Consider the following 23,715-nt stretch of genomic DNA (forward strand, 5'->3'; position numbering starts at 1 on the left):
TAAAAGGTTAAAATTTATGTTCTGGAAATATCTTTTATAGGCATATGATACTAGGTGGTTGATGCATTTTAACTGATTTTTAAGAAATAAAAAAAAACGTGTCTAGCCGCAGTGAAATAAAAAGAACTGCACACAAGAAACCACCAAAGAAGTGAAGGTACAGGTACTGTTAGAGTTGTTGAGTTTTTTTTTTTAATAAAAAAGTTGATAGTGTTCCTGTATAGGAACACCATAGAGATGTATACTAATTACATAGAGATATATACTTTATAACGCCTAATTAGTATCTCTATGACTAATTATTATATCTCTATGAGGAACACTAGGTGAGAGGTACTCTTGTTGAGAGTATACAGTATACTATACTATGTAAGGTACTCTAGTTGAGAGCACGTGCGCGCGCCATCTACGACGGCAATCTTAACCGCGGAAAATAAAAAAACTGAGTCTGAGACTGAGACAGAGCTTGCTGGAATAACGTTAGGTCTAACTTAAGTCCAACTTCATAACATCTAAAGTTAGATTTACGCTATACTCTACATGTGTACAGAGATTCACTACCCAAAGTTTTGAGGCGATCTACGAACAGGTTAAACTCGGTAAATATTATTCTTAATAATTTGCCAGTGGTGTGCTGTGCCAGACGTGACATGAAATCATGGATCAGAAAGCCGCCAGTCTGCGGGGCGGGGGAGTTACGGGGCAAGCGCTAGCAAAGATAGGCCTAGTCCTTTTCGCAATTGGCGATGCGACTAGCCTGGAGGCTCATGTCGACTCTGGCAGAGGCGCACGGCCAATATTGGAGACTGTCTCCCATGAGAGAGATTATCTCCAATATCAGAGACTTTTATAAAGAATTTGGGTATCCAATTTCAGAGACAGTCTCCAGTTCGGGAGACCAATTTTCTTTGTTTACATTTGCTTAAAAAAGATGGCGGCAGATGTGATAAGCAGATTCCTCATGAAATATTAGTACCCCTTTTCACCGTCTACTTTAAAAATCCACCGTCTACTTTTGTTTTTATAAGGATTTTTGTTGTCATCCACACACAAAACAAATGGGCTTCTGACCTTAGTGGGACAAAAGTTTGGGTGGAAAAAATCATGCTTTTGTTGGTGTTGTTTCTTTTGTTCTTTTGCAAAGCAAGTCTCCAATAGGCAATATGGGAGATTGTCTCCCTTATTGGAGAGAGTCTCCCATATTGGCCGTGCGCCTCTACTGCTGGGACCCGTTTCTCAACACCTGGGGTGGTATTCTGACAATATGCCTGACATTATCGTGAAATTTGGAACCAGTTCCTAATATCCACAGGACACTTTTGTCACCACAAAACTGAAATTTTAACACGACCCACCTACCTTTTCGAGATCGAGCTTGCTCACTCACGGTCACACTGCTTCTCACCGCAGCTGGCGCACTGTCACTGATTTTACATAAATCTACCTAATCCCTCAACGAGCTTAAAGTTAGATCAGAAAGATTGATTTCGTTGCTGTCTTTTCTCTACTCACTAAAATAGGAACCAGCGTGGAAACCTCCCCATAGCATAGACTAGACCAAAAGCTTCAGTCTCTGTATTTTGGTTGTTCCGCTGAACTGTGTTGGCTCACTCAATTGGGATTATAGTAAAATGTCAGAAATTGTTGAATAAATCCCCAGAAACTATGGTTATTCCTGTCTACCCCTATACTAGAGTTGTACACGCTGGTTCCCATTTTAGCGAGTATGGCAGTGTATCCTAGTACACCACACCTCATTATTCGATCGAAGGAGCGGACGAGATTGAAAATTCGGCAAATCGGGCCCATATTTCTGTCAGAAAATATTAATTGTTAAAGCAAAACTAACTATGTTATATGATATTTTAAGCATTTTCTGTTATTTTAAAGATAAATAAGGTTAAAGTTGGATTTTTTCGCCTTGTTTTTCAATCTTAATCTGCTCTGTGGAATTGAATATGCGCCTCCGGAATCATGATAGTGTCCGGTAATACAATACGTGACTATACTTCTTCATCACGGATAATTCCCTGCAAAAATTTCTAACGACCAAAAAGAGAAGAGAGAAAATGGGCGAATATGATGATGTTAACAAAAACTCAAATCCATTTAGGTGAAAATTCAGACAAACTACTTTCCACCAATAAAGGGCCCACACAAAATTATGCTCAAATTCAACGTTTTTGAGCGCTCTGGTAAATAAAAAGGTGATCCCAAAGTTAATGATGAAAAAAAAACAACTTCAATGTAACTGTATGTAACTGAGTATTTTTGGATACAAAAGTGATATTGTAAAGGACAAGTCCACCCCAACAAAAAGTTGATTTGAAAAAAAGGAGAAAAATCCAACAAGCAAAACACTGAAAATTTCATCAAAATCGGATGTAAAATAAGAAAGTTATGACATTTTAAAGTTTCGCTTCATTTCACAAAACAGTTATATGCACATCTTTTTAGGTATGCAAATGAGGGAACTGATGACATCACTCACTATTTCTTTTGTATTTTATTTAATGACATGAAATATTTTGATTTTCTCGTCATTGTCGTGTGAAATGAAGTTTCATTCCTCCCTGAACACATGGAATTCCATTATTTTAACATTTTGTGCTTCAGGCAAGGAGTTCCTAATCATCAAATTCGTAAAAATTGAAATATTGTATAATTCAAACAATAAAAAACAAAAATAGTGAATGAGTGACATCATCAACTCTCTCATTTTGGATGTAACTGGCTCATTCATATAACTATTTCGCTTATAAAAATAAGCGAAACTTTGAAATGTCATAACTTTCTTATTTTACATCCGATTTTGATGAAATTTTCAGCATTGTGCTTGTCTCATTACAATGTTATCTCTATTGATTCAAATCAACATTTTTCTGAGGTGGACTTGACCTTTAAAGAATCATCTGAAAACAAAAACGAGTCAAGAAAGAAGGGAATATTCTTCATGTACTTGATAGTTTCCAACTAAATCATACTAATTTCAAGGAAATATCGGAAATAGATGGACATTTCTTTGAAATGAAAATGTAAATGTGAAATTTCACCAACTTGTGGGGAAGGATTGTATTTTTTTGTTATCAATTTGAACAGCCTTTAAATGTTTTGACTCAGCTCTAGTTTATTTGTACCCTTATCCAGGTTTAAAGTACACGATGTCACTAACAAAGTTCAAACTACCAGGTAAAGACTGCCGTTGCATCCTGTACGATGACAAAGTCTGCAAGATCAAGACTCTGATGCCTCCACTCAATGAAGGGTGAGTTAGGAAAAGAGGCTGACCTTTTAGCCAGCATATGCGTATTTATGTATGGCAAGCTGTTTTCTCATTTAATTCTCTTTCTTTTTCTTTTTTTACTTAAGCATTTTGTTGACAATGCAGAATGATTTCAATATACTATATAAAGACTTTTTAGTATTTTTGATATTTGCATTGTTAACAAACGCCAATCTAAGGACTTTGATTCTTGAATTGATATTTGCATTGTTTACAAAAAGCAATTCCTGATGTCAAGGATTGGAATGTTTGATATCAAGAAATAATTGAGGAAGTTGGCTTATTTGCCATGTGTATATCGACATAAAGGCTACCTACCTCACAACCTGCATTCATTGTTGTCATTCAATTATAAGAATTGAAAAAAAAATGCCCTTGCCTTTGTATCAGATGAAATAAAAATACCCACAGTAAGTGAATTAGATAAAGATTAAAAGCAAGCTCGAGCTGGCATGAAGATAGTTGGTTAATAAGGAGTCAAAGAATGGAATTGAAATAACCTGATAGTAACTGCATATGTTGCATCTTTATAATATCAATTATTAATCTCTTATTGTTTTCCAGAATCATTAGTGACTATGTTGATGACAGATCACTGCAAGAAGAAGTAGAGGTAAGTAGTTTGGTTTACTTATCCATAACAATTCTATGAATAATTGATAGCAGAAAAAACAGACCAAAATACATGTATATGAAGCAACTTTCAGGTCTCGTTTGCTCCATATCTGGCTTTGTTTTTCACTGTGTAGACATCTAGCATACAGAATCAAACCAAAGTAGAAATAAAATCCTGAACTGAAGGGGTGATGATGGATGATATTCTAATTCAATGAAAGTGAAATCAGTAATAATATTGTGTTCTTAAGCATTGATGGCAATATTGTTATCCAGGCCTAACCTTTAAAGCCGGTACAAGAATGTTTAATGGTCAAATGAAAGATACAGGTTAAAAATCATGAAAGAGATGCTAATATGCAATCCCTATTACTGCAAGGTCATTATATCCTAACAAATTATATCAACTTATCTCTGCACTTTGATTTTAACGTAGAATTGTCAAATTCTTGCTTATCCATGTGTGACTTTTTATAAGATTTCAAAGTTAAGAAAAAAATGAATCGTGTATTAATGTAAATAAATTGAAAGTCATAGATCATTTGCCTATGCAGGAAAAAGTGACTGAGAATGAAAATTACATTTAAAATTTTTTTTTTATAGATAATTTGTACTAAAATTACATTTGATTTCTCACTTATCTACAGGATATTATAAGGTCTGTTTTGTGCATCCCTGAAAACGTCGACCCAGTAATGATGAGGACACAGCATTTAGTTGTAAAGCCAGGTAAAGTCTAGGCATGTCATAATACTATCTATACAGTGTAGCCATTTATTCTCATGCCAGTAAATCAGGGAATCTTTTTGTGGTAAACTACTTACTCAGTTTTTGCCCAATGCTGATAAGACTTTTCTCTGATATTAGTCTTGGAGTGAAAGCAGGATTTTGTGTTGCTATTGTATTACCTGGTACATAAAAATATGACGACAGAGAGAAAAAATTTGCAGAGTAAATAGTTGCTCAGTTTTAATTAATAATAATAGATGTAGGGTTTCAAACTTAATAAGATGCTCAAGGTGCTTCAGAGCAAATACAAGTAAGAAAAGAAGTACCTTACAGGCTTGAATATTGTTTTTATCCAATGTTCTTGAAAAATGGGATAATGCTAATTTCTTTGACATGTACTTTTTTTGGTTGGCTGTTCAAGAAAATTGTCGCTGCTGCCCTTATCCTTGATAAACAGACAAGAGTTTTGGCTAAGTACTTTAAACAGAAATATATTTGCATACTTTTGGTTTGGCTTTTGTGGTACTTTTAACCTTCATCCTGTGGTCCTAAGGTCCAAGATGAATTGGAGGTTGTGAGACAAGTACACTTGGTTGCAATCAATACAAGAAATATCTTGACAGGTCACTGGAGTTCTCTCTAACATGAACTGAAGTCTCCTGGCTTTTTTCATCTAAAGAATTTGATCAAGCCAGATTGCTCATTAGACATTCTAATTATAAACTACAAGAAAGCTGGTACTACCTAGTGCTCAACACCTAACAGACAATAAACTTGACCAATCCTTTATGAATTAGAACAATAAAGGGTGGACCTGCAGTTTGCTCTTTAACAGACTTGGCATTTTCTGCTTGTATACTGTAACACACCAAATCCTATGGGACTTCATGTGGAAAGGGATTAAGAAAAAGCTGAAGAATACTTTTCTCACCTGGATGAGGTTTTTCAAGATCTCATCAATGCGATGATCTTCGCAAAAGGGGCATATAGAGTAGATGCCATGCCTTTGCTAAGATGATTCTTGGACCACTTGTTAGGGTCATTATGTCCATTTGTATTTTGTAAGAAGGGGTCTCACTTTTGTACTCCTTTGATTCACTTGGAAGCTCAGCTTTGACTCCTTAGTGACTCCAACTCAGGGATGTTTGCCTTATTCGCTGCTCTCATAACAAATTCAGCCAATTCTGCGAATGAAGGGAAGCTTAGTGGGCCTTTATGAGAATGCCATCTATTAATTTCATCGTGCCACTTTCCCTCCTAATACTCTGGTAATTTCTCCACAAGCTTTACGTTTTCTTTAAGGTAATCCATTCCCAAGTTGCGGACTCTTCTCTTGGCTGCCACAACTTTTTAAAGAAAATCTACAAAGTCCCTCAATCCATTGGCATCAGGCTTGAAATCTTCGGCCATGAAGTCAGTCTCTTTGTGTATGAGATGCTTATTGTGTTAGGATCACCAAACCTGTCTTCAGATTCAGATTTTATTTCCATAAGTACCATAAGAATAATCAAATTATTATCATACATTTATAATAAACATTTACAATACGATTCATTGCCATTTGAATTATATTCAATAGCATCAATGATAATTAACACTGCTGCTTCAAAGCCCCTTGGTATGTATCAGTCCCTTCTATCAAAAGATGGTGCTCTACTATCTCCATATTATAGCCCTGCCACTGACATATGCATTCAAATGATTCAATTTGTATTGCTCACCAATTGGCTTTGTATCCACTGTACAGTCAAAGGCATATTTCCACAGCGTTGTACTACAGAGGATCACCAGAGAAGATCGATCTTTGGGAGCTGGCTTAATAGTTGGTTAATAGTTGGTTATTGGCTGCGTTTTGTCCTGCCGCAAAACGAGACAGTTGTTGCTGGCTACCTTCCAGTGATGATGTGACTCTATCCCATCCTGCTGGGCTACTGGCTGGTGGAGTATTCAATTCAATTTATATTTTCACTTTCAATTTCATATGTACAATACTAGTAATCATACAACTGACATAGTAACATATAATCACATTTGAAGTATATAAAAAAATTGATACCATTATAACATTACAATAGACAATTATCAAATTGAAATATAAATAATTGAAAGGGAGGGAGGGCCAACTGAAAAGCGGATCTTGTATAATGTAGGCCCCCTTGATATTGTTATTACGTGTTTATAGCAACTGAATCGTTTTATAAAAAAAAATATATATATATTTACAGTTACGTAATATGTACATTATGATACAAACCATATCTGTGATACATAGAGTATACAAATAATTTAAGGATTCCTAATTGGCACTTGAGGCGTAATGTGTAATTGATGAATTAAATTATCTAGTAATCATTCAGGAGAAATTATTTAAGTCTTTTTTTGAAAATTTGTATAGAATTGCATTGTTTTATATCATTTGTAAAAGAATTCCATAGTTAAAGGCCCATTAAAATAAACCTTTTTTTAGCAAATGATGTTCTATTCATTAAATGACAAAAGTTTGCTTAGTGAGTGAAGTGACTGTGAATCAAACATATTGTTAAAAAAACCTATCAATTGTGACTTCCTCTTGTGAGTCAAAGAATCGCTCCTTCGTTTCGCTCTTATTCTCCAGCGCCAGTGCTTTGTTAGAAACCTCATCAGTTTCACTATCATCTATGGAGCGTTCTTCCAACCTAGCCATTTCTGATATTTTTATGTCTGCGGTTTCTTAAGACTTTTGGGCAGCAATCACATTCTGTTCACTACGATAGGCATTTCCATGCCTTCCTGTTCAGGCTCGAGAGTCTTCAATTTTTGTTCAAGAATAGCCTTCTGATTTTTATAAGAGGCTTCTTTGTCCTCTGCTCCTTTAGCAACTTTCACATATTACTCTCATTTTCCTCTTTAGCTTCCAGTGAGGCTCTAAGGGCAGAAAGTTTACTTTTTGCTGATCTACTTGATCTCCTGCTTCTGCTACCACTCACTTTGCTCAGCAGGTCCTGGTCACTGTTGCTCTTTTCAGCAATGTCATTCTCACTGACCGATGTTTCTTGCTCACTTATGCCGAAGCATAAATGTCTATAGCTGTTGTATTTTATTGTGGCTGCCACCCTCTATCTTCGATAAAAGGACGGCTAACTACTTTTACTTTTACAGAAATATATTTGCAGACTTTGGTGTATCTATGTGGTTTTTTATTAACCTTCACCTCAGGGTCCAAAAATGTGAGATAAAATACAATTGGAGGCTATGAGACAAGTATACTTGGTTGCAATCAATACAAGAAATATCTTGGCAGTCAACTGGAGTTCTCTCTTGTATATGTTTTAACATGAAGTAAAGTCTCTTGGTTTTTTACTCTCTGTATAAAGGTTCTGACCAATCCAGATTGCTCATTGATAATAATCATAATGATAGTTACATTTATATAGTGCTTATTGCACTTTATTTCATAGACTTTACATTGTAATTATTATCCTGGTTTCTAATTAGAAACTACAAGGAAGCTGGAACTATTCAGCACTCAACACCTAACATACAATGAACTGGACCAATCATATACAGATTAGAACAATGAAAGGTGGACCCACAGTTTGCTCTTAGACTTGGCTTTCTCTGCCTATATACTGAAACACACACCAATCCCCTTTTCCTTGAAAGGAATTAAGAATGAGCTAGAGTGAAAAATGAGACATCTATTTGAATTTAAACAACATACATCAAAATATATACAGCCAAAAATTACATGGAGCTCACTGCAGTGACAAAATTATTTTAAACTAAATTGATGATCAGGCTGCATTTAGTCTTTTAATTTGATGTATAGTGGCCAGGACTTAAAAAATTAAAGTCAAATTGTAATGATGCGAGACCTTGCCCATTGAATATTCAACCTTGATCCAAGTATGCTAAGCAGATGATTACTACCCCCTGAGGCATCTTGGGGACAATTTGCTGTAATTTTCAATGATATAATTTTTTGTTTGTTTCCAATGCAGAGAAGAAAGAATGGAAACTCCCAGACAAAGTGGTATTCAAACTGCCAGATAAGCCACTTGTTGCTCTCTCTTATATGTATATCCTTCATCTCCAACTCTTGTCAAAACAAGAAATACATCAGGAATCACCTGTTCAGGTAAGGTCATCACATGTCATTCAGAAACAAATTTCAGCATTCAAACAAATTTATCATCTGTAATGCAATCTTTATTTATAGAGAAATGGTACATGACAGTAATTGTTGGTATCCACTTTTTTTCAAAGTAATAACACTTACAGTAATGAACTTATTTGAGGAGAAAACATTTTGTTTAAACTCTGAATTTAAAATGGCTGTCATGATTTTTAGTTATTGATTGGATTCTGTGTTATTCTAGGTATAATATGCTGCCTGTTATAATAAAATTGGTTGATTTGTTGATTATGACTCAGTGAAAACCACATGTGATCCTTTTCAAAATGAACATTCTGTAGAACTTTGCATACTTTAGATTTTTGTACACTAAATACCAAACATAGTCAACACATATTACTTGTACTGACTTATACTCTCACCAGTCCCTCCATGAACTATGATACCTCAATACTTTTACCATAACCCCTTACCCTTATCCAACAAAAACCATTATGTGCATGTAACTTGTACAACATAGTCAAATGATCAAGTTTTCTCCGTCAGCCACTCATTTTCAAAATAACATACTTCAAAGTCCTCAAAGAAGCTAAAATAAAATGTTTGCAATTTCCAAATAAAAATGAAGGTAGCAAGCACCCTTTGTAGCAATTTACATGTTGATGTAGAACATAAGAATAAACATGAAATACATATATTACTACAGTCGAGTGTTCTCAGTGACGGATGTATCACATCCAGCATCAACTCAAAGTCTTTTACCTTCATGTTCAATGTGATATGATTAGTTAGCTTATTCAATTGGTTCTGCAAAAGTGAAGAGTAAGATGGCCTCTGTTGTCTATAATGGCAGTAACTTGACTACTTCACAATCTGAGAGCCTTTACTCCATACTATGGTGCACAAGCTTTCTCTGCCTCAGCGCCTTCTCTCTGGAATAATTTGCCATTAAATTTAAGAATTATACAATCACTGGAGACCTTCAAATCCAAACTGAAATCTTATCTTTTCTAACAGTATTAGTTATTGGCACTTTGACACCCATCCAAACTTTCTCATTCTTTCTTTTCTTGTGCGCCTCGGAATAGAATATTTCTAGATAGATGGCGCTATATAAATGCCTATTATTATTATTATTACTTGTTAGTGAGATCTTTATCTGCAAACACTTGGCCTTTATCATCATTATTATGCAAGTGTGTCACATCATACTCCTTTGTTCAATCAGTGACATGGATATCACCTGTGCGGCATGCTTTAAGGCCTTTTTAGGGGGGTATCCATATATTGTAGTAGAACAAGTTTATCAATGTGGATTGAGAACTGACTTTTTGGAGAACAGAATATCTGCTGATGACGTGGATGATCTATATGCATGCTGATCATCAGTCGCTTTCAAGACTGTACTCTTGAGAATTGCCCCTTGTGTAGATGACAGTATGAATGACATGCTTGACAGCATATGTGTATTGGGTAGTACAGTTGTTCCATCTTGCATTGAAATCCTTCTTTCCATCGAACACCTCTCTACTGTCTCTGCTGCAAAGTTTAGAGCAAAATTAATTCAAAGCTACAGCTTTGGTTGCAGTCCAAACCTACCTTTGATGTTACCTCCTATTCCATCTCCTGCCCAATTTTGCCTTGGCTGGTGGCCTAGTTCTAGTAGCGTCAATGTCTTATAGCTCCTTAAAGTGAAGTTGGTTATGTTCTCAAATAAGTATCTCTGCATAAACTGGCTTGCAGCGCCATCAGAAAGAATTTTGTTTTCATCTCTTGATTGATGTCCAAGATGAGATGGTGGAGGAATGTGGCAATTGCATATGTATCTCTATGATTGCAAAATTTTGAGCACGACTTACCTGGAACACCACATTTTCACCATTACATGTAGCTTGTGCTTTCTCATTTTCAAAGTGATACTCTGTTACTGTTAAATGAATGGTATAAAAGGAATGCTGATAGCTGTGTCATCATCAGTAGATCTTCTTGATTGATGGCTTTAACAGTATTATCTGGTATCTTGTTGTGTGCATCTGTAGTATCTCTGTCTTCGTGGTTGCTACACATCAAATTTCTTGGCTAGGGATGGATCACTTCTACTGCATCTTCAAGGACTTAGTCATAGATTTTGAGAGGCATGGTGCACAGTTTTTCCAATAATTTGAGCTGATAGTCGAGGATTACATGTATGCTCTTCAGGTGTAGGGATCTTTGACGTTTCCTCTGGTAGTCTCTTTCTTCATGATAGCTTTCAGTGCCATGTAAGGAGAACTCGATCTCTTTACCAAATATTCTATGATAACACTTTAGAACATTACTTCATATGAAATTTTATCGAATGAGGATTTTCCAGGTGTATATAAATTTTTATTGACAAACAATAATGCTAATATGCTTGTTATGTTGAATACTAAAAAAGAAGAAGATATTCTTTAATTATTTTGGTAAAGAAGTTTGGGATTTTTCTTTTGAATATTAGGCTTGTGGGGGAAAAATCATGGTTATATGGCTAATAAGTGGAATGAGTGACTTTCAGATTTGATTTTGAAGCCATGGCAGCTACACCAATACTTCTGTAGATGCTGCGGTTTTGGCAAGTGAACAATTTTGAATACACCTTTAACTTAGCATGCATTACTGTTTTGGGTTTCCTTTTTTGTAAAATATCATACATGTTTCAAATGTGGTTGAATGGCATGTCTCAGTCCTTATAAATACAAAGTTAACATTTATTTGAAACAATTAGTGTGATCTTAGAGGTAAAATATGTATATTCATTATTTTAACTTTTTTTTCATTGCAGATAACTAAGGAAGAGCATGTACAATCAAACAAAAGGAAAACAGAAAGATCTCCATCAAAATCGAGTGAACAAAACAAAAGGTAAATGCACATGAAAATCTTATTTCTTTATCTTTGTTGATACAAGTAGTAATGCAAATGCCAATTTTTCCTAGTCAGTAATAAGTCTATTAAATGAGCTTAACTCTGTATACTGAATTTGCTTCTCATTAAGACCTTGGCCCCATCTTACAAAGAATTATGATTGATCCGATCAAACGTAACTTTATGGAAATCCATCAATGTCATAATTTTTTCTACAAAAAATTTTCACAATGTCCTTTGTATGCAAAGCGAAACACAGTGAATTTTCAAGAAAACAATGAATGCATGAATATGCATCATAGCTAGAATATACTTTTAACAAACATGCATAAAAGTTGTTGACGTTGCTGGCCGTCCATAGTTGCAATTGATTGGACCAATCGTAACTCTTTTATGATGGGGCCCAGTAGTACAATTTGCTTGTTCTTCCCCATCTGTGGTGTTACTGTACGATGTAGAAGCGAAAAGCATTAGGGGAACAATTTCTTGAAGGACATGTCAGATTTTTTATCTGACAAGTGGTGTTTTATCCGACAGATATAGTAACAGTGCTTCTCAGCCAATCAAAATCAAGAAAAGTCAGATCTGACAACCTGTCTGACAAAAATGTTGATGAAACACACTCTGGGAGTATAGCCAATATCCTTTATGATTTCCCCCTTACATTTAATATAAGTCAGCTAATGCTGTGTGTGTAACTACATGTATTTGTCTGTTCCAATACGCTTGTTCTTTTCCCCTTTAAAAGATGTTCTTTTGATTATTACGTCATTTGTAATGCTGTCCCATCTTCTGCTACCAAAGTTATATTCAAAATTTAGACCACAGTTTTATAAACCTAAGTTCAGAATGTGAGCCTCTGGAGGTAAAGTACTTGAAATCAAGCTTTCTGCTTTTGCTTGGACACCCGGTCTACAAACTTCACTTTCATTTTAACCCTATCTAGGCCGGGGGGGGGGCCTCGGAGCTCCCCCCCTCAACGAATCGCACGATATTTTCGCCGTGCGAAATTTTTTGACCGCGCTGCTCGCTGAGTTTTTATTTTCAAGTCTTATGCAACTTTTGAGACCAATTTTGCGTCACCCGGGTATGTGGTTCTGAAATTACGCAACATTATGTAAGTGCATGTCAGACCGAAAATTGCTCAAAACAGGATTTCGTGTACAAAGTCAATGCAAATTGTGTTTTCAACCAAATTTCATAAATGTATGATTATTTTTAGTTTTGCTAGTCTAAATGTATTCATTTTATGCTTTTTATGATCACAGAAGAGTCCCCAACAAATTTCATTGAAAAAACAATGAAAAACAAAAGGTAAAAAAAACAAAGAAATACATAAGAAATTGCAAAAAACAATATAATACATAAGAAAATGATTTGATATCACAATTTTTTTCATGTACTCTTGCTTAGGACACCACAAAGAGTTTCTATACCAAAAATTAGTACATTTGGAGCTTTATTTAGGGAGTTAGAGGAAAAAGTATGATTTCGCATACTAATTACGCATAAATTAGCATAATCACTTAATAGCGATTCGCATGAAATAAATTACTATACAATCTTGAAGATTATGTCCCAGGCAACCCGTAAGCCAATTTTCGGCGCGGTCGACGGCCGAGATCTTAGGGGGGCCTGGGAGGCCCCCCCCGGCCATAGGAACTCCCAAAATACCCCGGCCTAGATAGGGTTAATTCACTTAATGTGTTTCAGTTAGGAAAGAATGATGTTTTACATGGGAAAGAGATAAAAATATTCATGACAGATAATCTACTTTTTTCTTTCTTTTATTTATATATGTGATGGGTCTCTAGACCACAGAGAAGACCAATCCCAAAGAAAACCACGTTGAGCTCCTCTCTTCCCCGTCGCTCCAATCGCCGTTTGGCGCCATCACGTGGGTCTGCTACAAGCACCAACCAGTCTGGCCGTGTCCTCAGGAGGCGGGCCCTCAGGTTTACGTCCAACAAAAACTCCACAAGCAATAACAGCAATGAGCAGCCGAGAAGAGGTAGCAACACTTTTCCACCTGTCGATGTAGGCTTAGATGAAACAGGGATGGGAGATGGTTTGGATGGACAGACAGGTAGAAAGAAGAATAGGGAAAGGATAGAAATAGAGAGACAGAAGAGGGAACGTTCACCTGAGTTAGAATCAGGATTTAGTAATCTGGTGCAAAGGAAGGCCTTGGTAAGGTTGTGTTTTCCAAAGTTCCAGAAAAAAAAATGTATTTAGTTTGATTTGAAATTTATTTTATTTGGTCGATGTGCCTCAAAGTTTTGTTTCAAGTTTGGTTTAATTTCGTTTTCATTTCAACTAATGGAAGTTTATATTTAATTTCAATGATGAAAAATATTCAAAAGGAAATAGGATTGACATGATGTTTGTTGTGACGTGTTGGCAAAAGTTCTAGATAATATTTCTTTAGATGATAAAGATAATATACAAGATGGCAGTGACTTTAACTAGGAACAATCGTACAGATGAGTCTGCCCAAGGCAAGTCAAATTGGTTGAGACCCTCCAATAATATGTTTGCCTTAAAGGAAGCATGTGATTTTATACAATCTTTTTTTTGGGGGGGGAATTGTTTTTACTAAGGCAATTATCTGACTTGAAGAAGCTTTACTTACTTACTAGGGCTGGGACTAAAACCCGGGTCCCGCCCGGAAGCCTCGGGTACCCGGGTAGAAAAATCAATACCCGATACCCGAAAATTGCTCACCAGTATAACGTACATTTGATTTGTATTGCGTAGTGTAAGACATGATTGTAACTCATCACAAAAGTACACAAGTCTCATTTTGAATCTCACCAATTACCCTCGAAATATCCATAAATATACTAGTTTTTCAAGTGATGATGATACTGAGATCGTTCAATCGTCGCCACTTTTCTTTTGCATCGCAGTGACGTCATCCAGCCACTGCGACGCAAGCCAATTTATGAATGAAAATATAGTAAGCATGCGCATTGCAAGCCTCAGCCCCACGCAGTATTCCGTCAAAACAAGTCTGCAATACTCTGTCACCTCGTACCAAAATCGACCTAGAATTCCACTTTATTTCATGTGAATTATGAAAGGTATTCTCAGAGGATCTGTTTTCTCACCGATACCACGCAGGTAAGCAAATTTTATTACTCTCTGAGAATACCTTTTATAATTCATATGAAATATAGAAAAGTGGAATTCTAGGTCGATTTTGGTACGAGGTGACAGAGTATTGCAGACTTGTTTCGATGGAATACTGCGTGGGGCACGGGTGACTTGCAATGCGCATGCTTACTATATTTTCATTCATAATTGGCTTGCATCGCATTGGCTTGATGACGTCACCTATGGGGTTTTTCCACCAGTCATATTTCGAGCGACATGATTTTCGGGTACCCGCCCGAAAATTACCACGGGTACCCGAAGAGAAAAAACCCCGAAAGTCCCAGGCCTATTACTTACTGTGTTATGCACTATGTAAGAACTGACTATTATCATTATTATTATTGTTTAGTAGTAGTAGTAGTAGTGTCAAGGTATAAGTCATGACATGGAGCTGGATGGTGTTGGGGAGAAGGAACACAATAATCAAAATATACTTAAAATATTAAGAGAGTTAAATACAGTCTAAACAGAAAGAAGGGGTTGAGAATCTTTCTCAAACTCTTCATTAGACTCACCACATTATGTAAGACAAGTTTGTACTAGTCTGTTTCTAGAAAGATAAAATGTGATATTTTTTCCTTTGAAATTATTAATTATAAAGGGTTGGCAATAGTTTTTGTTCAGTGGCACTAGAATTTCAGACATTCTTAAAATTATTTTAATCTTTTGGTCATAGATAACAAGCAAATTGGCATTTCAGAATGTGTGTTATGTGTTTGTTAACATACATTTTTATTGGTTCTTTACCTTTTATCTTGGGTCATTGGTTTCATTTTTTGGGGGGGTTTGCATGTTCAATTATGGTTTATTTAATCATTTCATGACACCTCATATTAAAACCTTGTTGAAATCAGTGTTGATGATAGAGAGAAGGATGAGCAAGTGTTCGTTTTCATAACATGTTTATTTGAAATTATGCGTTCTTTTTACTTTTTTACCAATCTTGTTTGTTGTTTTGCCTTTTTTGTGTAACATGTATTACCTTGTTTGTAATTATGATATTTGTCAAATACAGATGATAAATGTGAAACTGTTGGGTGTTTCATAAAGCTGTTTGTAAGTTAAGAGCAACTTTAAGAACGACTGGTGATCGTTTCTTTTGGTAAATGGTATATTCATTGGCGATGGTTAAGCGCGTAAGAAAAGTTGACAAGTCGTTCTTAAAGTCACTCTTAATTTACGAACAGCTTTATGAAATAGCTTCCAGCATTGGCAGTACATACAAGTAATAGATATTATACTACGGATAGTAATATTTATAAATTTAGCAATAAGGCTTCTTACCTCACACCTAGTGCTTAGAATCAGAGAGTAATTGGATTTCTTAGGAACAGGATTAGGATATAAAACTTCTTCAGTATCAAAGCAAAGTCTGTTTAATGATTTAAAATGGAAAATTCACTTATCAATACTGCAAAAAATCATTGATATATAATCACTAAATGAATTGATCCAACACTATAGATAATTCATTTGATCCATCCATTCTTTCTTTTTTTTCTCTTCAATATGACCTGAAAGGATCGAGAAAGATTTCCAAGTTTAAATGAATCCTGGGATAAGGACCATGTTGAGTGCAATGGAGACAAGCCACCAAAACATGTCCTGCCATCAGAAGGTGAGTGCTTCATTTGTTTGTTTTTGTTTTTGTCTAGTTACATAATTGCTAAGGCATTTAGATTAGTGTTGCTATCCTTCAACACAATTTTGAAAATTATTTATTTTTCAGATAGCCATGATGACAATTTAAAAGAAGAAAACAAAAAAATTTTCATGCAGTTATAAGGGTAAATGTGATGATTATTGCTTTCATTTTATGGTGACTTAGGAACTTATGTTACAAAATATGAAAAAAAAATTATAATTACACTATCAATGTCCTGGGCTCCGTAACACAAAGATTAGCGATCAATCGCTAAATGAATTGACCAATCAAGATCAATGTTACACGCGCATTTGAAGCAATATACTGACTAGGAACCAATCGGAAGTGTTCTTTCATATTTGCTATTCATCGCAAACCTTTGTGTTACGGAGCCCTGGTCTTTGATGAAATTACATTTTTGTTACTCAATTTTTTTTTTGCTGGAGAAAATATTAAATGATTCAAACGTCACATGTGTCATTTGGAGGTTTTGTTAAAAATGACAACATGTATGTCAATTTCTACACCTCCTCAACTATTACTTCTGTCTCTTGCTCTTTGAACTTTAGATGGAGGGGTTGCTAGAGTTGGTGTCCCAGGACATCCTGGTCGAGAGCGAGTGGAGCAACATGTCCTCCAGGAGCAGTTAAGGCTCCAGGAAATGGCCAGTCCAGAGAAGGTCACCACAGCGGAGGAGCAGGGGCAGACTGATAAAGGGATAGTCCATCATATGTTTGAGTAAGTCAGTAGAACCTTACACCAGCCCATCAGGGAAAATTATTTTACTTTTTTCCAGTCAAGGAAAAATCGGCAGAGACCTACTGATCACCTTTTCTGTTAGTCTGTAGGTCTGTTACAAAATGTTAGTTTGTTTTCAACTTGCTCTCATTTCTTTATTTCTGCACTAAGTATGTTCACACTCCACAAATTCATCCATAAATCATTACTTTATAGTCATAAAAAAAAATCGTTATAAGCCTTTATCTGAAAGGTGGTAGCATTATTTGGCCATATACCCCGTATACATAGCCCTTGGTGGGGTGTCGCCAAAATTGTGAATTTTCAGATGAATATATTGCTATCGTCGTCCCCCCCCCCCCATGGTTCAGACCGGATTTATGCCAATGCACAGACCCCTTCACCTCTAGACCATGGATAGCATCTAGTGGTTTCATAAACTTTAACCAATAAATCACAAATCTTCAACCAATTTGGTTGATTGATTGCATATTTCAAGTGACAGGGTGCAATCGTAAGACCAGGTATGTTGCTCTGAGTAGTTGGACTAGGTTTTTTTTAAAGCAAGGTTTCCACTTTGGCGAGTTGGAGTTGCGAGTCATACGCGAGCTGCGCGAGCTCTAACTCGCCTTAGCTCGCACAAGCTCGCGTGAAATTTACATTTTTTCCTGGAATTTGCTTCAGTGACAAATGACTCAACATCGAGTTCACTACGCTCGCTGTACGAGTGAACCGAGCGCGAAACGAGTCAGGCCGAGCTTAGTATGAGTTGCGGTGACCTTTATACGACTTAAAGCGAGCTATGAACGAGTTATCAAGATTTTGTTACGAGTGATAAGAGTTTCATACGACCAAGGGACGAGATATGCACATTTTTGGCACTCAAAGATGGATGCCGGCGGCGGTGGCGTCAACACCAAATCTTAACCGAAGTTTAACTTTTTGAAATTAAATGGCATCATAACTTCGAAAGTATATGGACCTAGTTCATAAAACTTGAACATAAGGTTTATCAAGCATTACTGAACATCCTCATTGAGTTTCAGGTCACAAGACCAAGGTCAGAGGTCATTTGTGGTCAATGAACTTAGACCATGTTTAGGGAATCAACATCAAAATCTTAACCTACGGTTCAGTTTTTGAAATGTCATCATAACTTAGAAAATATATGAACCTAGTTCATGAAACGTGGACATAAGGTTATTAAAGAATATAAACATCCTGCTTGAGTTTCAAGTCACATGACTAAGGTCAAAGGTCAATTAGGGTCAATGGACTTTGGCTAATTGGGGTATTTGTTAAATTAACATTATAACTTTGAAAGTTTATGAATCTGATTCATGAAACTTGAACATAAGAGTAATCAGGTATCACTAAACATCCTGTGCGAATTTCAGGTCACATGTCCAAGGTTAAAGGTCAATGAACTTTAGTGATGTTTGGGAGATCTGTTGAATTACCATCATAATAAAACTAAGAAAGTTTATAGATCTGATTCATAAAACTTGGATATAAGAGTAATCAAGTATTACTGAACATCCTGTGAGAGTTTCAGGTCACACGACGAAGGTCAAAGGTCATTTAAGGTCAACGAACTTTGGTCATGTTGGGGGTATTTGTGGAATTACCATCATAACTTTGAAAGCTTATGGATATGATTCATCAACTTGGATATTAGAGTAGTCAAGTATCACCGAACATCTCATGCCAGTTTCAGGTCACATGACCAAAGTCAAAGGTCATTTAAGGTTATTGAACTTTGGCCATTTTGGAGATTAATACTATATTGCTGTCATAACTTTCAAAGTTTAGATACAGTTTATAAAATGTGGATATAGGGTAATCAAGTATCACTGACAACTGAAGTCTTAGGTCACATGATCAAGGTCAAATGTCATTTATTGTCAATGAACGTAGTATTGTATCATTGTATGAATGGTGTTTTTGTGAATAATTATTTTATAGTAGTTTTCAAAGTCAGCACTGCTACTATATTGGATAGCGTGATGCAGGTTAGACTGCCAGAGGCGCTCCACTTGGACCTTGTCTAGTTTGATGTCTTGTTCTTTTACCTTGGCTCTGCTCGTCATTGAACTTTTCTTCCGTTTCAATTGTCTCTTCCTGCACTTCTTCTACCCTTGTTTGAATGTCATCTTCTTTCGCTGTTTCCCTACCTGAATGGCCACAACTCTTGGATCTTTTGGATCGAGGCATATTTCTCTCCTTATTTGTTTAAAGTTGTAATAATGCAGTGACAACAGCCTTTTTAAAAGTAAGGTTCACTTTAAAATAAACTCATCGGTTTTAATAGATATCAATTGTTATTAATATCAATGATTAGATCATCTAATTTTCTTTAAAATGATACCCTACATGATATGATTATGGTTCACATGGAGGTGCAGTGCCTTGAAATGTGGGGCAAGGTCAAAATTCAAAATTAAGTTGCAAAGTGACACAATAATGAAAGTCACTGTTCCTTTTTCCGTGGTGATGAGTGAGTTTTTTAAGCGGTTTCTTTTGAGTTTGATCAGTAATCCCGCCTCGGTTTTAGTAAATATCAATGTTAAATTAATATCAATGAATAGTTTATTTAATTTTCTTTAAAATTATACTTTCCATGATGTGATTTTGGCTCACATGGAGGTGCAGTGCCTTGAAATGTGGGGCAAGGTCAAAATTCAAAATTTGCAAAATGACATAATATTGAAAGTCACTGTTCTTTTCATCCATGATGATGAGCGAGATTCTCAGCAATTGTTTTCATGCACCTTAACATCAACATTCAAATGGAATCAAACATACCTCTGCGCAAGCAAACACACAACAAACAAACATAAACCACAAGAAAACATTATGAAATGAAAAAGCAGGGCCAATGGATTTTCATCTGTATTGACACAGACAAAAGAATCATGTTCTGTATTGACCCTCCATGATTATTTCTGCTCGTTTTGCAGCTTTTCAATTCAAACTTCATCCAACACTTTTGAATCCTGCTCTTTTCGTGATGACATGATCATAACAAGCATGGTATCATTGTAAAGAAAATCGAATGACCTTTTAAATGATGTCAAATATGCAATGTGTAAATTTTGGAGTTGGGAGAAATTAATGGCCAAACTCAGATTTCCAAACTTTTTTTTTGAGGGGTTTATATGTGGGGAAAATGTAGATCACTGGACATTTATCATTCAGCCGGCATGCCTCTGAGCCCTTGCCACGCACTCGGAATAAACTCATACGAAACTCGCTGTAACTCGGGGTGCTCGATCTAAAGTCGCGCTAATCTCGTGGGCACCTCCACTTGACTCGTAAAACGATCGCAATGCTCGTATCTCGCTCTTGAAAACTCGGAACGCACTCGCGTATACTCAGATGTGGCGAGTTATTACGAGTTATTGTGAGTTTATCTCGAGCTTCTTACGAGTTATTACGAGTACTGCGAGTATACAACGAGTTTAGGTGAGTTCAGCACGAGTTACAGCGAGTTAGCAAAATTTTTGAACATGTTCAAAAATTTTGAAACTGCTCACGACTTCAAGGAGAGTTGTCCCGAGCTTGAACGAGCTCCGCCGAGTCATGCCGAGTTGTCGCGAGTTATCCCGAGTTTCATGGTGAGCTTTATGCGAGTTATCGCGAGTGCCTCATTTTGGCAACTCGCTATAACTCGCCATAACTCGCGATGTTAACTCGCCAAAGTGGAAACCTTGCTTAAGACTTGGGGGCCAAATTGGTATCTGTTGATAAAAACATGACTTAATTTTTTCCTTTGTACTTGCTCACCAAGGCTCTCTTTGCAGCATTGTCCCCAATGAATATAGGTGTTGCGTTAACTTTTTAGAATTAAAACAATAGCTCTCGCATTTTTACAAATGCATCCTTATCATCTATTGGTTGTATCAAATGCCAAGTTAAGTATGGTATTACTGCTTGAATAAAGCTATGATGCTGAAGTTTCATTTTAAATTTTAGCCTAGCTTCACAGAACACTGGTAGACATTACATGGCAATGTGTAAATAAGGGAGTGCTTCATCATGAAATAATCATTATTATAATTTTTTTCCCCGCCTTACTCCAACAATGTCAAACATGGTTTGGACTCCTCCGAGAACATGGAATAATCATCATAACTTCTGATTTAAAGAACATTGTCAAATCTATTATAAAAAATGAATAAGTATACATAGGTGTAATAATTGAATAGGCACAATTTTAACAAGTCAAGATTATAATTTCTCTTCTTCTTTTTTCTTCCTGTGCAGTGCTGTTGTGACTCCGGTAAAAAATTTCTTCTTCCGAGACTAAACCAAGATCAAGATCCTGTACTTAGATTGGAACTTGTCCCCCCCCCCCCCTATATGGCCCCACTCCCCCAGAATCTGCCTAGAAATATTTTCATTTACCATCCAAGGCAGAGCACTATAGGATAGTTTGCTGCAACATTCTTATTCAGAAAGGAGTAGACAGTTGTTAGGTTCATTTTGCCTAGAAAAGACAAAATTATTTATCTTGGGCCTTTTTTTTTATAGCATACTATAAACAAAAACTGAGATTTTTGTAGGGCCATCAAAGAAAAAAAAATCTGCTAAAATACAAAACAGATGTTTATGATTTCTAAACTTCATTTTCTAATTTCCTACTCTTATTTCATGAAAGATGTTATGGTGAATCCATTTTATCAAAAGTATGTTGAATAGAATTTCTTTGTGGGCTGTAGATGTACCAGAAATACATAAGTTAGGGCATTTGCCCTTTTCATTAAGGCTCTTTATTACAATGACCATTTGAAATACTTAGTTCACCTTACTTTAATTTGTAATCATCATATTGTACTTTTATTTATGTGATGTGTAAATTAGTGACACATACAATATATACCAACATAGAGCATATCATTTATGGTAGGTTATGCAGATCAGCTAAAATAATTTAGCTTTTGGTATTGCCTTTGGCATTTGTTTTGACTTTGTTGATGCCATTCAGATTTCCTTGTTTACTTGAATGATTTAAAGCTGCACAGTGATTTACAAGGTCACATATAAGAGAATTTACCAGAGAGTAAATTACATTTGTAAGTCTTTGACTTGACAATTATGAAATGTTAAGTTTAATTTTATTTTTATTAGTAAATATAATTATTTTGGCATCTAACTTTAAGAGTAGGTGACCTGATGTACAAAACTACATGCCATTCATGAGGGCCAGGAGTAGGGGATGCGGAAGCCAAAAACCGTGTACAGAAACAAAAAAAGGACCATATGATTTTGATTTTTGCATAGTTAGCCCCCCCCCCCCACTTCGCCAGAGGAGCATGATGATTTGTTGATCTCTCAGATTTAAATCTGTCCTTTCGTCAGTCCTTTTGATTTTCATTCTTGTAATTTAATCAAGGTTTAACTAAAATCAAACTAATTCATGATAGGAGATCACAGCATCAGCAGTCAATCAGGTCATTACAAGTTTGGTGTTGAAAGTCATTCACCCGCTTTAACACTACTTGAAATCAGGTTGGTGTTGGGATAAACCCCCTGTGGTGCAATGCACTTTCTATTTGTAATGAAGTTTAAGTAGGTGTTGAGACAAGATCGACTCTTATTTTGATCTATCCTCACATCAGTCCATCCTATTATTCTTGTAAATGAAATTTAAGAACCATTCAAAGGACAAAAGTCATTCAGAGCTCAAAGCTTGAGTTTCAGGGCCTGTCAGGGGTCACTTGATCAAAGGTCACTGAGGTTATTCAGTGATGTCCATGTCTGATGTTAAGAGATGGTGTTGGTATTAGTTAACCAGTCACAACACTGGGCTTGACCTCTACATATTTCAGGCAGTCTGCATTGAAACATTATGTTGGTGCTGAAGAACACCTACACCAACCATAACACTTTACTTGAAATCAGGCTGATGTTAGGATTGATCACTGTACAAAGTCCATGGGAATCTTGAAATACTGCCTCGTCAGGAATTATGACACAACAACAACAGTTGAGAGGAGAGAAATTGTTAAGAAAAAACATGTTTTAGAATAGATTTTATGTAATAATTGTTCATCATATTCATTATATGTCTGCTCAGCTTTCGTTAATGGGCCTATGACTTTCAATCATTTGATTTTAGAGCTCTCTTTGAATCAAATTTTAACCCTGGGGAGAGTAAATAATCATGTTTTAAGAGCTGACACAATAAAGTAAAGTAACAGATGTCTTGTTTGATGAAGCTATAAACCATGTATACCTAATTCATGTGTAGGTAATTCTTCTTGTTACCATCATCGTCTCCTCTTCCTCCTACTTTACATTACAATTAATCTTTAGTTGTCTTTGTAGGATAAGTTTTTTAATCAGATAATCCAGATGAATGGCTAAACCATGTACAGTATATGCGTATTCAAATTTCAAGATATTTAGTGACAAATATCAATTTTCTTGCCTTTTTTATTTATTTCATCTATGTGTATATTTTTCAGTTTAAAAATTGAAAGAGAAAGATTTATACATTGCTTTGTTTTTTGTTATACGTTAAAGCATGATTTGCTTTATAATTGA

At 35.8% G+C, this 23,715-nt stretch overlaps 1 protein-coding gene across 1 annotated transcript; it reads left to right on the forward strand.

Moving 5' to 3' along the window:
* Positions 1–460: 460 nt before the first annotated feature.
* Positions 461–23,715, forward strand: LOC121419009. The gene is made up of 10 exons (XM_041613268.1): positions 461–599; positions 3,148–3,265; positions 3,848–3,896; positions 4,546–4,627; positions 8,608–8,744; positions 11,545–11,624; positions 13,442–13,817; positions 16,305–16,401; positions 16,998–17,166; positions 21,433–23,715. The coding sequence occupies exons 2-10, from the start codon at positions 3,162–3,164 to the stop codon at positions 21,473–21,475; spliced, it is 1,137 nt and encodes a 378-aa protein (XP_041469202.1). The 5' UTR covers positions 461–599; positions 3,148–3,161; the 3' UTR covers positions 21,476–23,715.

This window comes from Lytechinus variegatus, chromosome 7 (genome assembly GCF_018143015.1).
Source record: "Lytechinus variegatus isolate NC3 chromosome 7, Lvar_3.0, whole genome shotgun sequence".
In the NCBI taxonomy this organism is placed as follows: domain Eukaryota; kingdom Metazoa; phylum Echinodermata; class Echinoidea; order Temnopleuroida; family Toxopneustidae; genus Lytechinus; species Lytechinus variegatus.